The sequence below is a fragment of the Lacerta agilis genome, chromosome 1, assembly GCF_009819535.1.
Source record: "Lacerta agilis isolate rLacAgi1 chromosome 1, rLacAgi1.pri, whole genome shotgun sequence".
Classification (NCBI taxonomy): domain Eukaryota; kingdom Metazoa; phylum Chordata; class Lepidosauria; order Squamata; family Lacertidae; genus Lacerta; species Lacerta agilis.
This window is the reverse complement of record NC_046312.1, coordinates 80,782,515-80,798,756: the sequence shown is the minus strand read 5'-3', so window position 1 is coordinate 80,798,756 and position 16,242 is coordinate 80,782,515. Positions and strand designations below refer to the sequence as shown.

Below are 16,242 nucleotides of genomic sequence, written 5' to 3'. Positions count from 1 at the left end.
CTAACTTAGGTTCATAAATTTCAATGAGTCTACTTTGAGTCGAACTTAGTTGATGCTAGGTCTCCATAAGTTATTTCTGCACAATCTGGATACCTGGCTGAATTACAAGTCATTAGGTTCCATTATAATGAAGTTAGGGATATAAGAAGCTGCCTTATACTGAATCAGATCATTGATCCATCTAGATCAGCATCGTTTACATTGACTGGCAGGGACTCTCCTGGGTTTCAGACTGGGGTCTCTCCTAGCCTACCTAGAGATGCTCGTGACTGAACCAGAGGACCTTCTGCAGGCAATGCAGATGCTCTTCCACTGAGCTGCAGCTCTACCCCAAACAGTCTGTTCTTCCCAACATAATGAAAATATGAGCTAAACAGTACTGGGTAAAAATCAACTGATAACATTTACATTTAACAATACATTTATAAAATTGTGCTAAAGCTAGTCTACTACCAACATGCCCAAAGCACACATTGATAGTCTTCCAGTAGGCAACGTGTTAAAACACAGCTTTCCTACGCACAGCTTTTCTCAGAGCATCTTTTACCTCCCTGTTCCTCAAGCTGTAGATCAGTGGGTTCAGCATGGGAATCACCACAGTGTAGAAGACAGAGACTATTTTGTCTTGGTCCATAGAGTGGCTGGAGCTGGGTCTCAAATACATGAACAGGATTGTTCCAAAGAATATGGTGACTGCCAGTAAGTGGGAAGCACAGGTAGAGAAAGCTTTGTGCCTCCCTTCTGAGGAGCTGATCCGTAAGATGGCAGAGAGGATATAGATGTAGGAAATAAGAATTGTGATGAGGCAGCTTAATTCATTAAAACTGGCAAAGGCAAAAATGATGATCAGGTTGATGTGTATGTCAGTGCAAGAGAGTGCGAGGAGAGGGGGCGTGTCACAGAAGAAGTGGTTGATGATGTTAGAATCACAAAAGTGCAGGTGGAACGTGAAATAAGTGTGAATTGCTGCCTTTATAAACCCAGCTAGAAACGAGGCAATTACTAAGTAGCTGCAGACTTTCCATGACATAATCACCTTGTAGAGGAGTGGGTTGCAAATGGCATTGTACCTGTCATATGCCATTACCGCCAAAAGGAAACCCTCAATGCCCGCAAATGAGCCAAAGAAGTAGAACTGCACTGCACATCCACGGAATGAAATGATGTTAGCATCAGCTACAAAGTTCACCAGCATCTTGGGAGTGATGACGGTGGAGTAACAGAAGTCAACAAAGGACAGGTAGCAAAGGAAAAAATACATGGGTGTGTGAAGTCGAGAGTCAATTCCTATTAAAACAATCATTCCTAGATTACCCACGATGCTGACAGCATAGATCCCTAGAAAGATCACAAAGAGGGGAATCTTCAGTTCTGGCTGATCTGTCAGTCCACGAAGGATGAACTCAGTCGTTGTGGTGTAATTCTCCATGACCATTTCCTCACCATGTGTAATTTTTCTCATCCTAGAATATTGGGGGGAAACTGTGGACCTGAACTTGTTTACAAAAGTGAATACCAAACAGATGTTCAATTCCTTCCTTTCCTTTCCAGTTATGATATCAAGTCTATAGAACAGGCCTAGAGAACATGTGTTCTTGGGACTCAGTCATCTGGCTACTTCCCAATAGGTTTCTACCAACGGAAACAGTGCTTGTTGCTCTTGAAAAGCTATCTGAAAACCAAGAGAGCTCAACAAAGGTCTATGATCAGCACCTTAACTTTTGTTACTTGCCAAACCAAGGGATTAATCATGCAAAGCCGCCAAAAAGGCTTTTTGGCTTTTTCAGGTACAGTATGTCCATGATGTGGACCAAACGTGATCCACCTGGAGGAGGAACTGGCAACCCACTCCAGTATCCCTGCCAAGAAAACTCCATGGACAAAGACAACAGGCATATAAAAGTTATGACGCTGGAAGATGAGCCCCTCAGGTCGGAAGGCGTCCAACATGCTACTGGGGAAGAGCGGAGGACAAGTACAAGTAGATCCAGAGCTGATGAAGCGGCTGGGCCAAAGCCGAAAGGACGCTCGGTTGCGGATATGCCTGGAAGCGAAAGGAAAGTCCAATGCTGTAAAGAAAAGTATTGCATAGGAACCTGGAATGTAAGAACCATGAACCTTGGTAAGCTGGATGTGGTCAAAAATGAGATGGCAAGAATAAACATTGACATCCTAGGCATCAGTGAAATAAAATGGACGGGAATGGGCGAATTCAGTTCAGATGACTATCATATCTACTACTGCGGGCAGGAATCCCGTAAAAGAAATGGAGTGGCTCTCATAGTCAACAAAAGAGTGGCGAAAGCTGTACTGGGATGCAATTTCAAAAATGATAGATTGATCTCGATACGAATCCAAGGCAGTCCTTTTAACATCACAGTAATCCAAGTTTATGCACCAACTTCCAGTGCTGAAGAAACTGAAATTGACCAATTCTATGAAGACTTACAACACCTTATAGAAATGACACCAAAGAAGGATGTTCTTCTCATTATAGGGGATTGGAATGCTAAAGTAGGGAGTCAAGAGATAAAAGGAACAACTGGCAAGTTTGGCCTTGGAGTTCAAAATGAAGCAGGGCAAAGGCTAATAGAGTTCTGTCAAGAGAACAAGCTGGTCATCACAAACACTCTTTTCCAACAACACAAGAGACGACTCTACACATGGACATCACCAGATGGGCAACATCGAAATCAGATTGATTATATTCTCTGCAGCCAAAGATGGAGAAGCTCTATACACTCAGCAAAAACAAGACCTGGAGCTGACTGTGGCTCTGATCATCAGCTTCTTATAGCAAAATTCCAGCTTAAACTGAAGAAAGTAGGAAAAACCACTGGGCCAGTAAGATACAATCTAAATCAAATTCCTTATGAATACTCAGTTGAAGTGAAAAACAGGTTTAAGGACTTAGATTTGGTGGATAGAGTGCCTGAAGAACTGTGGATGGAGGCTCGTAACATTATACAGGAGACAGCAACGAAAACCATCCCAATGAAAAAGAAATGCAAGAAAGCAAAGTGGCTGTCCAATGAGGCCTTAAAAATAGCGGGGGAGAGAAGGCAAGCAAAATGCGAGGGAGATAGTGAAAGATACAGGAAATTGAATGCAGATTTCCAAAGAATAGCAAGGAGAGACAAGAGGGCCTTTCTAAATGAACAATGCAAAGAAATAGAGGAAAATAACAGAATGGGAAAAACCAGAGAACTGTTCAAGAAAATTGGAGATATGAAAGGAACATTTCGTACAAAGATTACCACAATTAAGGACAAAAGTGGAAAGGACCTAACAGAAGCAGAAGACATCAAGAAGAGGTGGCAAGAATACACAGAGGAACTATACCAGAAAGATATAGAGGTCTCATACACCCCAGGTAGTGTGGTTGCTGACCTTGAGCCAGACATCCTGGAGAGTGAAGTCAAATGGGCCTTAGAAAGCCTTGCTAACAACAAGGCCAGTGGAAGTGATGATATTCCAGCTGAACTATTTAAAATCCTAAAAGATGATGCTGTTAAGGTGCTACACTCAATATGCCAACAAGTTTGGAAAACTCAGCAGTGGCCAGAGGATTGGAGAAGATCAGTTTACATCCCAATCCCAAAGAAGGGCAGTGCCAAAGAATGCTCTAACTACCGCACAATTGCACTCATTTCACACGCTAGCAAGGTTATGCTTAAAATTCTACAAGGCAGGCTTAAGCAGTACGTGGACCGAGAACTCCCAGAAGTGCAAGCTGGATTTCGAAGGGGCAGAGGAACCAGAGACCAAATTGCAAACATGCGCTGGATTATGGAGAAAGCTAGAGAGTTCCAGAAAAACATCTACTTCTGCTTCATTGACTACGCAAAAGCATTTGACTGTGTCGACCACAGCAAACTATGGCAAGTTCTTAAAGAAATGGGAGTGCCTGATCACCTCATCCGTCTCCTGAGAAATCTGTATGTGGGACAAGAAGCTACAGTTAGAACTGGATATGGAATAACTGATTGGTTCAAAATTGGGAAAGGAGTACGACAAGGCTGTATATTGTCCCCCTGCTTATTTAACTTATATGCAGAATTCATCATGCGAAAGGCTGGGCTGGATGAATCCCAAACTGGAATTAAGATTGCCGGAAAAAATATCAACAACCTCAGATATGCTGATGATACAACCTTGATGGCAGAAAGTGAGGAGGAATTGAAGAACCTTTTAATGAGGGTGAAAGAGGAAAGCGCAAAATATGGTCTGAAGCTCAACATCAAAAAAACTAAGATCATGGCCACTGGTCCCATCACCTCCTGGCAAATAGAAGGGGAAGAAATGGAGGCAGTGAGAGATTTCACTTTCTTGGGTTCCATGATCACTGCAGATGGTGACAGCAGTCACGAAATTAGAAGACGCCTGCTTCTTGGGAGAAAAGCAATGACAAACCTAGACAGCATCTTAAAAAGCAAAGACATCACCTTGCCGACAAAGGTCCGTATAGTTAAAGCTATGGTTTTTCCAGTAGTAATGTACGGAAGTGAGAGCTGGACCATCAAGAAGGCTGATCGCCGAAGAATTGATGCTTTTGAATTATGGTGCTGGAGGAGACTCTTGAGAGTCCCATGGACTGCAAGAAGATCAAACCTATCCATTCTCAAGGAAATCGGCCCTGAGTGCTCACTAGAAGGACAGATCCTGAAGTTGAGGCTCCAGTACTTTGGCCACCTCATGAGAAGAGAAGACTCCCTGGAAAAGACCCTGATGTTGGGAAAGATTGAGGGCACAAGGAGAAGGGGACGACAGAGGATGAGATGGTTGGACAGTATTCTCGAAGCTACTAACATGAGTTTGGCCAAACTGCGGGAGGCAGTGAAGGATAGGCGTGCCTGGCGTGCTCTGGTCCATGGGGTCACGAAGAGTCGGACACGACTGAACGACTGAACAACAACAACAACATGTCCATGATGTAAAAAAACTCCCGCAGATCCTGCGGTGATTCTCTTCTGATACGATCCTTCTTAATCTTTCAGTTTTAGATGGTTGGGACTAAAGATTAAAAGGAAACAAGGAGAAGTATAACTTCCATTGGAGAAAAAGGATCACTTTGCCACCCTGCTGTGTACTGTTGAAGGCGGTGGTGGGCTTGCAATGCCCTAAAGAGATTCTTCTTCTAGTGTTAGAGAAGCAATTGTGAGGGAGAGAGGTGTGTTCAGTTCTATGAGAGACAGAGAAATACCCTTGGGCCAACTGAGAGAGGGAAGGAGGTATGCATAGGCATGTGTGTCTGTATGTACATGGTGATTGCATGGCTGGATCTAGACACATCAAAGAAGCAATTCAGTTAAATGCGTTGTAAACTCATACAGGGAAATCTAGTAGGGAAAGACGGGACTCCACAGCACCATCTGGTGTTGTGATTTAAGACCTAAAGAGCAGGTTTTCCCTGGGAAAGGAGTGAGGCAAGGGGGAAATCACTTGGATCCATGCCTAGAAAGCATTGGTCAAGTGGAAAACCACTCAGACATGTGCTTTCTAGTTATGGGACAAGCAGAATTGGTTTTAAAAAACACACACTAACAATCATTGGGCTATTTTCCAACAGGTTTCTATCAACTGAATCAGGGGCTGATACTCATGTAAAGCTCTCAGAAAAATCAAGAGATGTCTACAAAGGTCTAGGATCAGCACCTTACCTCTTGTTATTTGCCAAGCCAAGGGGTTAATCATGCAAAGCAGCCTCACATACACGTGTCTTTTGCAGTTAAGTGCATGATGTTAAAAAGAATAAATAAATCTGCAGGTCCTGCAGTGGTTCTCCTCTGATATGATCCGTGTCCCTGGCTTAGTCTTTCAGTTTGAGATGGTCGAGGCTAAATATAAAGAGGAAACAAGGAGAACTCTGACTTCCAATGGAGAAACATGAATTTTATAGTTAGTTTTGGAAGTCCTTTGAGATGCCATAACAATATACAAGCTCGGTGGACCTAATTAAAATCTGAGTTGTCAAATATTGAGAAAATTCAAAACAGTAAACAGAATACAGTTCGTAAATAGAGCATGACACTGAGAACCACCTTCTATCCTCTATCCAAGGAGCTAAAGTTTGTTTTTTACTTAAAGCTTTTTAGATAGTTTTTTTTTTTTACAGTTCTGTGTTCCACTTCATCTTGTGTTGTGTGTGCATGTGTGCATGTGTGAATCTTTGCAGTAGTACCCTACTTAGCTTTTGTTAACATTAGTGGTTAATCCATTAGTGGTTATTTATATTAATTATTTTGTCTTGTTTTCCCATCCAATGCCTACTGGTATCCAGCCTATTATCTGTTCATTTTTCTGTCCTTTGCCAATTAATCATTCCCTTCCTTAAAGTCAGTAAATCAGTAAATAAATAAGTAAACATTGTTTGTTGCCCGTGTTTTATCTTAATTGGCTAGTGCACCCTCCACCCTCCATTTTGGCTGTAGTCTTAGTTGTTGTTTTCTTGTGTTTGTTCCGTGTAAGTCTTATGTGAGTACATCCAGCACACACAATCAGTGCTGCAACACACAAGCCATAAAATGAGACCTTCTACTGGAAGTTGCATTCGGAGGCCTCACGAGGCCTCAGATGTGACTTTGGAGACCCTGCGAGGTCTGAGAAGCAATGTCCGAGGCCCTGCCAGCCTCTGAACACGACTTCCGGTAGAAACTAGAAATCTCATCAGAGGTCTCGTGAGGCTTTGGATGTAACCTCTGAGACCCTGCAAGGCCTCAGAAGCACCAACACAACATGAAGCCATGATGTCGTTTTACATCACATGCACCATTGGGCACTCATAACCTGGGGCCCAAGTCAGCACCCCTGTTTGTAGCTATGGTGCACAGAGTCAAAGGGGGCAGAGGGACGTGCTTGCAATAGCAGAAGCACCACTGACCAGATTGGTATGCCTCCAGTCAAAACTAGTCCATCCTTCTCATTGTAGTGGTGGGAGCCACAGTTGGAATGGCCAATGACCAGTGATAATGGGAGTTGTAGTCCAGTAATATCTGGGTATTTTCCATCCCTGCTTTACATCAATTCCTTAAAAACAGTCCTCAAACTCAAAATTCCAAAAGAGCAATAAATGAAAATGTTCACTATTCAAAAAATAAATCAGAATTGCACCCTGAAATTCTGCCAGATGTTGAAGACTGATAGTGTTGTATAGACAGTAAAATACATGCAATATATAGGCTAGGGCTGTGCACAAATAGCCCCTCAAATTTATCTGCCATATTTCCAGATAGACAAATTGGTGGGCTATTTTACTCAATTTCTGCAGGGACTGTCAGGGGCAGGGATCACAGTATCTCAGAAGTGGGGCTCATCATTAGCAGTGGCAGCAGCACAGCTTCTTTTTTAAAAAATGAATTTTTAAATTGCTGCCACTGGAAATGGCAATAGCAATTGCAGCAGGCAATGAGGCAGCACAGGCATGGTGGCACTGCTCACATGCCTTCCCAATGCCAAGTGTCACTGCCAGTTCCAGAGAGGGAGAGGGAGAGAGAGAGACAATTCAATGCTTTTGCCACTGTGGCTGCATCACCCCTTATCTCTTCACCCTCAACAGCAGAAGCAATACTCCATTAATGCCCAATTTGGACAGCAGTAATTGTGCTGGCAGCCTGACCAACATCCCCACCAGCACTACAACACCTACCCACCCAGTGCCTCAAAGCTACCTGGATTTGTCATTTATTTATTTATTTCACCAAGCTTTTATACCACTCAAAACAGAAAAAGAATTTCAGAAATTGCCTTAGAAAAAAATCACATCTCAGAAATTTAGGCTCAGCTCCAGTATCACCCATATGTGAGAGGGCAGACAAATGCACAGGACTGAGCAAAATCATAATAATCCACACCATATGAATGGTTGCTACTGTGGCCTCTGGTGAAATATTTTCTTACTCAGTCTTTTCTTCAGGGCTCTTTTCACCTCCTCGTTCCTCAGACTGTAGATGACAGGGTTCACCATGGGGATCACAATGGTGTAGAAGACAGACACAATCTTGTCTTGCTCCACTGCCTCAATGCCTCCAGGCTGCACATACATGAAGGTCAAGGACCCGTAATACAGTACAACGGCAGTCAGGTGTGAGGCACAGGTTGAGAAGGTCTTCTGTCTGCCTGTGGATGACCGCATCCTCAAGATGGCAGAGATGACATAAGCATAGGACACAAGAACAATAATTGCATTCCCTACCACAACAAAAGTGGAAAGGACGAAGAGTACAACCTTGGAAACATAGTTGTCTGAGCAGGAGAGCCGCAACAAAGGAGGGATGTCACAGTAGAAGGAACTGATTTCATTAGGACCACAGAAGGAGAGTCTAAAGACACCACTTGTGTGGACAATGGCAATAAAAAGTCCCACCAGGTAGCACCCAGCCACAAGCTGAAGACAGACGTTTCTGGCCATGGCAACAGGATAAATCAGTGGTTTGCAGATGGCAACAAAGCGATCATAAGCCATAGCCGCCAAAAGGTAGCACTCTGTTGTAGCATAGAGGGTGAAGAACCACATCTGGGTCGCACATGCGTTGTACGAAATCACTTTCCTATTTGTAAGGAGGTCACACAACAGCCTGGGAATGATAGTGGAGGAGTAGCAAATGTCAATGAAGGATAGGTTGCTGAGGAAAAAGTACATCGGAGATTGCAAACTGGGATCTGTCTGGATTAACACAATCATACCCAGATTTCCCATCACTGTTAGGAGGTAGATTAGTAGAAAGAGCAAAAACAAGGGTATCTCCACTTCAGAACGATCTGTGAATCCTAAAAGAATGAACTCAGACACCTGGGTCCTGTTCACCTCTTGCATTTCTCCAATATGATTAACTTTCAGTCAGGAGTGAAAGCTAAAATAAGGATAGATAAGGGGAAGGATTGGAAATGAAAGTGAAAAGCTGAGATAATACAAGGGGGTGCATTGCAAACCATCTTTTAAAATGGTGATTTCCATTACTTGGAAATATACTTTTCAAAAACATTTGTTCCTGTTACATAATGACCGAAGTGTTGGAGAAGCAGTTGGGGTGGTTGCCCTAATTGTTTCTCCGACTGTCTGCAAGCCTGGGTAGGCTTTTGTAAGGGAGAAAGTCATGTGTGTGTTCTGTGAGCGACAGAGAATCGGAGAGAGGGAGGTTGGTGGTGTGTCCGTGTGCCTGAACATGGTTGCAGCTCCAACAAAGCATGGCGCAAAGGAGAAGGTGGGAGGATCACAAAGGGCTTTGTTCTCCTGCTGCTCTCCTTCCCACCTCTGAAAGCAGTGCAGCCCTGTAGGCATCTGGTGAGTAAGTGGGAGCTGGGAAATTAAGATAGATTAGAGTAGAGAGGGTTAGCAAGTGAAGAGAGCAAGTTCACAGCCCAGAGTTTTTATCAATGTATGCCTCACTTTCAGCCATAGCTCTCTTGATGGATGACTATGTCCCTTTGAAACTGTATGGAGTGAATACATGCACTACACACACACACACACACACACACACACACACAGAGTATTATTTTATTCATGCTCTGTTTCAGGATACTCCATTCCATTCCCAAGGTCTCTTTCCCACTCTTCCCTGAATAAACAGTGTTCTCAGGCTCAGTTTTCATTGGTCTGTTTTTGTATTTTACCCCAAGTTAACCAAGTTTTTTGCTATATCTACAAATCTTTCGGGTCCCCCAAAGCCTGCCAATACCTCTCTCGTGTTCCTGGCTGGTGTTACAGTTTTGGCTACATACGGATTGACGCTTGAAGAATGAGTTCCAGGCTGGTATAGATTGGGGTGGGAAATGGAGGTAAAGTGTCCCCAAAAGATGAATGTCACCAACCAATTTCATATGTAATGTCTAGTCCATTCACCTAGTTTTATAGCCTATGATTTGTTATTTGAGCAAGAAGACAAAAGAGCACTCTTTACGCTCAGCAAATTTCTGCAGTGGGTACAAGGACACACAAACTGCATTGAAACTGCAATAAGTCTCTTTCAGTAGATATTTGGCCAAATTAAACAGGTGCTTGTCTGATGGCAAGATAAGAATTTGTCTCTTGGTGCCCCTTTTGGTGTGCTTAAAACAAAAGCCTTAACTGAATCCTTTGGCTATTGAGAGCCAGTGTGGTGTAGTGGTTAAGAGTGGTAGACCCGTAATCTGGTGAACCGGGTTCGTGTCTCCGCTCCTCCACATGCAGCTGCTGGGTGACCTTGGGCTAGTCACACTTCTCTGAAGTCTCTCAGCCCCACTCACCTCACAGAGTGTTTGTTGTGGGGGAGGAAGGGAAAGGAGAATGTTAGCCGCTTTGAGACTCCTTCGGGTAGTGAAAAGCGGGATATCAAATCCAAACTCTTCTTCTTCTTCTTCTTTCCCATTGGAATCAGGGGCTGCTACTAATTTATAGCTCTCAGAAAAACCAAGAGAGCTCTACAAAGGTTAGCACCTTACCTTTTCGCTTTAGCAGTGACGTGCATGAAATAAAAAAGCTTTGTAGATCATTCAGTGACTCTCTTCTGATATGGTCCATGTTCCTGGTTTAATCTTTCAGTTTTAGCAAGTCAAGGCTTAATATTAAAAGGAGTCAAGGGGAACTGTGACTTCCAATGGAGAAACAAGGATTTTATAGTTGGTTTTGGGAGTCCTTTTTGGATATCATTACAATATAAATGCTCTGTGGACCTAATTAAAACATCTTGTTGCCACATCTTGAGAAAATTCAAAATAGACACTGAGAACAACCCTCTATCCACCATCCAAGTTTATTTATTTAGAACTTTTAAATCCCATTCTTCAACTGACAAAAGTTTCTGTGAGCAGCTTACAAATATCAGTGGTAAGACAGTCCTTAACCCCAGGCTTGCAGACTAAAGCAACAGCAAAAAAGGAAAAGGGAGTGATAGGTAGGAGGATAAAAGCAATAGTTACAGGCATAAGGCAAACATTTGGAAAGGTAGTATTAGAAGGCTGCCTGCAGGTCTTTGACTTCACCAGCCTCACCTAGCTGTTCAGTGAAATGGATGTTAACATCTAGAAAAAGAAAACATTAAATATGGATAAATCCACATACCGTATATAGGAACAGTAGTATTCCCCAATTTTGTTTCAAGCCACACCCGCTCATGGCAGTTATTTTGTGTCAAGAACCATCCCTGCAGCCAGGAGCCCACCTCACTCACTCACTCACTCACTCACTCACTCACTCACCCAAAATCCCAAATTTACCATTGGGCTCTGGCCTAAAAGGTTAGTCACCACTGATTTAAAGAATTGGGAGGTGCAAGGGCTGGGGGAGGGGTGGTGGTGTCAAGGTGCAAAGGAGAAGAGCTGAGAGGATCACAAACAGTGTATTCCAACCACTGACCATGTTCTTCACTGGTCTGTTTTTGTGTTTTCCCCAAGCCACCCAGGTTTGCTGTCTTTTGGGTGCTTCTACAAACCTTATTTAACTTATATGTAGAATTCATCATGCAAAAGGCTGAACTGGATGAATCCCAAGCCGGAATTAAGATTGCCGGAAGAAATATCAACAACCTCAGATATGCTGATGACACAACCTTAGTGGCAGAAAGTAAGGAGGAATTAAAGAACCTTTTAATGAGGGTGAAAGAGGAGAGCACAAAATATGGTCTGAAGCTCCACATCAAAAAAACTAAGATCATGGCCACTGGCCCCATCACCTCCTGGCAAATAGAAGGGGAAGAAATGGAGGCAGTGAGAGATTTTACTTTCTTGGGCTCCATGATCACTGCAGGTGGTGATAGCAGTCACAAAATTAAAAGACGCCTGCTTCTTGAGAGTAAAGCAATGACAAACCTAGACAGCATCTTAAAAAGCAGAGACATCACCTTGCCGACAAAGATCCGTATAGTTAAAGCTATGGTTTTCCCAGTAGTAATGTATGGAAGTGAAAACTGGACCATAAAGAAGACTGATCGCCGAAGAATTGATGCTTTTGAATTATGGTGCTGGAGGAGACTCTTGAGAGTCCAATGGACTGCAAGAAGATCAAACCTATCCATTCTCAAAGAAATCAGCCCTGAGTGCTCACTGGAAGGGCAGATCCTGAAGTTGAGGCTCCAGTACTTTGGCCACCTCATGAGAAGAGAAGACTCCCTGGAAAAGACCCTGATGTTGGGAAAGATGGAGGGCACAAGGAGAAGGGGACGACAGAGGATGAGATGGTTGGACAGTGTTCTCGAAGCGACTGGCATGAGTTTGGCCAAACTGTGGGAGGCAGTGGAGGATAGGGGTGCCTGGTGTGCTCTGGTCCATGGGGTCACGAAGAGTCGGACATGACTAAACGACTGAACAACAACAACAAACCTTTGGGTTTTCCCACCCAAAGCCTGCTGATACATATTTGCAACATAAGGATTGACGGTTGACAAATGGGTTCTCTGCTGGTATATATTGGACTGGAGAATGGAGTTAATGGATTCCAAAACGATGACTACCAGAAACCAATGTCCTATATAATGTTTGATTCCTTCGCCAAGTATATTGCACAGTTTTATAGCCTATGTTTTGACATTCCAACTAGAAAACAAAAGAGAACTCTTTACAATTAGCCAATTTCTGTAACGGGTACAAGAACACATTGAAACTGCAGTAAAATTCCTTCAGTAGGCTTTTGGCCAATTAAACAGGTGTTTTATCTGATGGCAAGACAAAAAAAATTTCCTGGTCTTTGTGTTTTTAAATACCCTAACTAACTTAATCATTTGGCTATTTCCCTGCAGGTTTCTACCAGTGGAAACAAGGGCTGCTTTAAAGCTTTCAGAAAACCAAGAGAACTCTACGAAGGTCTATGACCAGAACCTTACCATCTGTTCTTTGCCAAGCCAAGTGATTAATCATGCTGACCACACATTGAATTAGATGTTACAACAAAAACCAAACTGATACAGAATGGGTACAAAACAAATGTTATGAATACCAAATAAAGTCATATTTCATTGAGACTCGCCACCCCCATGATTGGCCTATTATGTAATTAATAAATGGCCACAAAATGGAAGCAAGATCGATATGTTTACCGAGATCTGGATATACCCTTAATGTATAAGTCAATTTCTCAAAAATGGGAACAAGCATTACTTTATAGAACCAAATATTTAAAGAAAAACCTGAGGACACCTTCCAGCCCTGTGATATTGTCAAATGAGCAGCTACTAATAGAAAAAATTTAAGCGGTTTGCTTATTTATTATTTATATATTGAATTTATATACTGCCCTATACCCGGGGTTCTCAGGGCGGTTCACAGAATTACACATTAAACAAATCAAAAAACGGATAAAAGTCATAGTTAGGGGTTTAAGGGCAACAGTTCACCTATTATTTCAGAAGTTTCTTTCATTAACTTTTCTCAAAATTTGTATACATGTTTGCAAGACTACCACATGTGCTCTTTTGATACATACCTTCCAACACATAGGGGACCCAAATCTAGATATATGTGCAAGATAGGCTGGGGTCAAGATGGCCTATTTTAAGGAGTTTTCTCATATATTTCTGGAGACAGATCAAAAAGACATAGGAAATCATAGTTCAATTCCTGGCATGTCATGGCAGAGCTGGGAATGTACCCAGCCTGAAATGGGAAAACAGTGATGTTTTTTCTCTCTCAAGAAAAATGACTTCTGAGAAATTTTGGCTCAGATCCAATATTGTGCGAGGAGAGACAAAGGTGCAAGATAGGACAACATTTTAACAACCAGAACCACATGAATATTCACTGCTTTTGCTGTGGGAGTAAAATATTATTGCTTAGTCTTTTCTTCAGGGCTCTTTTCACCTCCTCATTCCTCAGACTGTAGATAATGGGGTTCACCAAGGGGATCACAATGGTGTAGAAGACAGACACAATCTTGTCTTGCTCCACTGCCTCAATGCCTCCAGGCTGCACATACATGAAGGTCAAGGACCCGTAATACAGTACAACGGCAGTCAGGTGTGAGGCACAGGTTGAGAAGGTCTTCTGTCTACCTGTGGATGACCGCATCCTCAAGATGGCAGAGATGACATACGCATAGGACACAAGAACAATAATTGCGTTCCCTACCACAACAAAAGTGGAAAGGACGAAGAGTACAACCTTGGAAACATAGTTGCCTGAGCAGGAGAGCCGCAACAATGGAGGGATGTCACAATAGAAGGAGCTAATTTCATTGGGACCACAGAAAGACAAACTAAAGGTTCCACAGGTGTGAACAATAGCATTCACAAGCCCCACCAGGTAGCACCCAGCCACAAGCTGAAGACAGACGTTTCTAGCCATGGCAATAGGATAAATTAGTGGTTTGCAGATGGCAACAAAACGGTCATAAGCCATAGCAGCCAGAATGTAGCACTCTGTTGTAGCATAGAGGGTGAAGCACCACATCTGGGTTGCACATTCATTGTATGAAATCACCTTCCTCTCTGTAAGGAGATCATACAGCAGCCTGGGAATGATGATTGAGGAGTAGCAAATGTCAATGAAGGACAGGTTGCTGAGGAAAAAATACATTGGAGACTGCAAAAGGGAATCTGTCTGGATCAACACAATCATACCCAGATTTCCCATCACTGTCAGTAGGTAAATTAATAGGAAGAGCAAAAACAAAGGTATCTCCACTTCAGAACGATCTGTGAATCCTGAGAGAATGAATTCAGACACCTGGGTCCTGTTCCCCTCTTGCATTCTTCCAGTATGATTAACCATCAATCAGTAATAAGGGCTAAAATTAGGATAGATAAGAGAAAACATTGAAAAGTATAGTGAAAACCTGAGATAATATAAGAGTATGCATTGAAAACATTTTATTTTATTTTTTTAAAAGAGAATGTGATTTTCATGTATATAATTTGGAAAAATATTTTCCAAAAATATTTTTCATGTTGCACTATGAACCAAACTCCACTTACATTAGGCAAATGCATGGCCACTCCAGAGTTAATTTTATATTTGTGTACATTCATTAAAATAAAAAAGAAAGGGGGGGACTTTAATGAGCGTGTGCCATCATTTCAGATTTTCTTTACCACTCTCAGCTCTTCATGGACCAACTGGCCATGCCTTCCTTTCATCATGCAGCCCCCATTGGAGGATTTGTACTGCCTCATCACAAGCCTGGGTTTGCATGAAATTATCATGGTATATGGGAGCAAAAGAGAATGCAGGTTGCACACCAGCCATGGCCATGACCTGGGAATGAGAAGGCAAAGGCACTGAGATGGGTAAGGTGGTGGTTTTAAAGAAAGGCAGAAATTTGCGTAAAGCATGGATAGAGGAAACGGAGAAGGAAGAGGTGGATTTAAACAACAACAGAGATTTAAGTCTAGTACCTTCTTACCAGTGGCGTAGGAAGGGCGGGGCATAGGGGGCGCTGTGCCTCGGGTTCCAGGGGAGGGGGTGACACTCCCCAGCCCCTCCCCCACTGCCCAGCACCCCGTCCGGATGGGGCAGCATAGTGCATCTGGCCGGCACTGCTGCTCCCACTCGCTCGCCGGCTCGCAGCAGTGCCGGCGGGATCCACTATGCATGCCCAGAAATTCCCGGCATGCACAGTGAATCTGATGTGTCGTGGCATCACGACACATGCGTCGTGACACCCCGTCCCCAGAGGGTGCCTCCACGCCGCCGCCCTGGGCAGCGAAAAGGCTTCCTTTGCCACTGCTTCTTACAATGGAACATATGAGGGCTACACATCCTTTAAATCTCACACATGAGATATGTGTGAGATGATGAAAGAAAAAATAGTGGCTATTTTAAACAATGACAGAACTTTGAGTGAAGCAGGGGTGGAGAAACACTGAGAGGAAAATTGTGGTTTTAAACAAGAGCAGATGTTTGAGTAAAGCATGAGTGGAAAGACATAGAGGGAATTGCCCATTTTAAAACAACAACTGAGGTTTAAGTAAAGCAGAGATTGAAGGATACATAGGAAAATTGTGGTTTTAAATGACAGCAGAGGTTTGAGGAAAGCAAAGATGGAAAAATGCAAAATTTAAAACAGCAGAGGCTTGAATAAAGCAGGCATGTAGAAAAATTGAGAGAGAGAAAGGAGCGATCTTGAACAATGACAGAGGTCTGAGTAGAGTAAGCAGGGGTAGGTGACACTGAGGGTGGGGGAAAGCAGTTTTAAGCCAAAATTAAAGCAGTTTACTCCATTCAGTGCCCCCCTCCCAAAATTCAGAAATCACAGTTTAGTAAGCCCTGCATCCTCAACTAGATACTCATTGGTTTCCAGCTACTCAAACTAACTGAAAACAAAAGATTCAAAGTTCA

The 16,242-nt window shown here is 42.9% G+C and overlaps 3 protein-coding genes across 4 annotated transcripts; all 3 read right to left on the bottom strand.

Annotated features, from left to right (window-relative positions):
• Positions 1–499: 499 nt before the first annotated feature.
• Positions 500–3,404, bottom strand: LOC117051895 (olfactory receptor 1020-like). 2 transcript variants are annotated; one of them, XM_033158626.1, is made up of 2 exons: positions 3,369–3,404; positions 500–1,402 (listed from the first exon to the last, which is right to left on the bottom strand). In XM_033158626.1, the coding sequence occupies exons 1-2, from the start codon at positions 3,402–3,404 to the stop codon at positions 500–502; spliced, it is 939 nt and encodes a 312-aa protein (XP_033014517.1). The 2 variants fall into 2 exon arrangements, with proteins under 2 accessions (XP_033014517.1, XP_033014508.1); XM_033158617.1 differs by lacking the exon at positions 3,369–3,404 and having other exon boundaries at positions 500–1,462.
• A 2,640-nt stretch (positions 3,405–6,044) lies between these two features.
• LOC117051944 (olfactory receptor 8U9-like) lies at positions 6,045–8,812 on the bottom strand. The gene is made up of 2 exons (XM_033158675.1): positions 7,897–8,812; positions 6,045–6,049 (listed from the first exon to the last, which is right to left on the bottom strand). Exons 1-2 carry the CDS (start codon positions 8,810–8,812, stop codon positions 6,045–6,047), a joined length of 921 nt encoding a protein of 306 aa, XP_033014566.1.
• Positions 8,813–13,704: 4,892 nt separating this feature from the next.
• LOC117043610 (olfactory receptor 1019-like) lies at positions 13,705–14,655 on the bottom strand. The gene has a single exon (XM_033143523.1). It carries the CDS (start codon positions 14,653–14,655, stop codon positions 13,705–13,707), a length of 951 nt encoding a protein of 316 aa, XP_032999414.1.
• Between the last annotated feature and the right edge of the window lie 1,587 nt (positions 14,656–16,242).

What these genes read in the sequence shown, in the direction of transcription:
- LOC117051895 (XM_033158617.1), bottom strand. Translation starts at nt 1,462, where the DNA reads ATGAGAAAAATTACACATGGTGAGGAAATGGTCATGGAGAATTACACC.
- LOC117043610 (XM_033143523.1), bottom strand. Translation starts at nt 14,655, where the DNA reads ATGCAAGAGGGGAACAGGACCCAGGTGTCTGAATTCATTCTCTCAGGA.
- LOC117051944 (XM_033158675.1), bottom strand. Translation starts at nt 8,812, where the DNA reads ATGCAAGAGGTGAACAGGACCCAGGTGTCTGAGTTCATTCTTTTAGGA.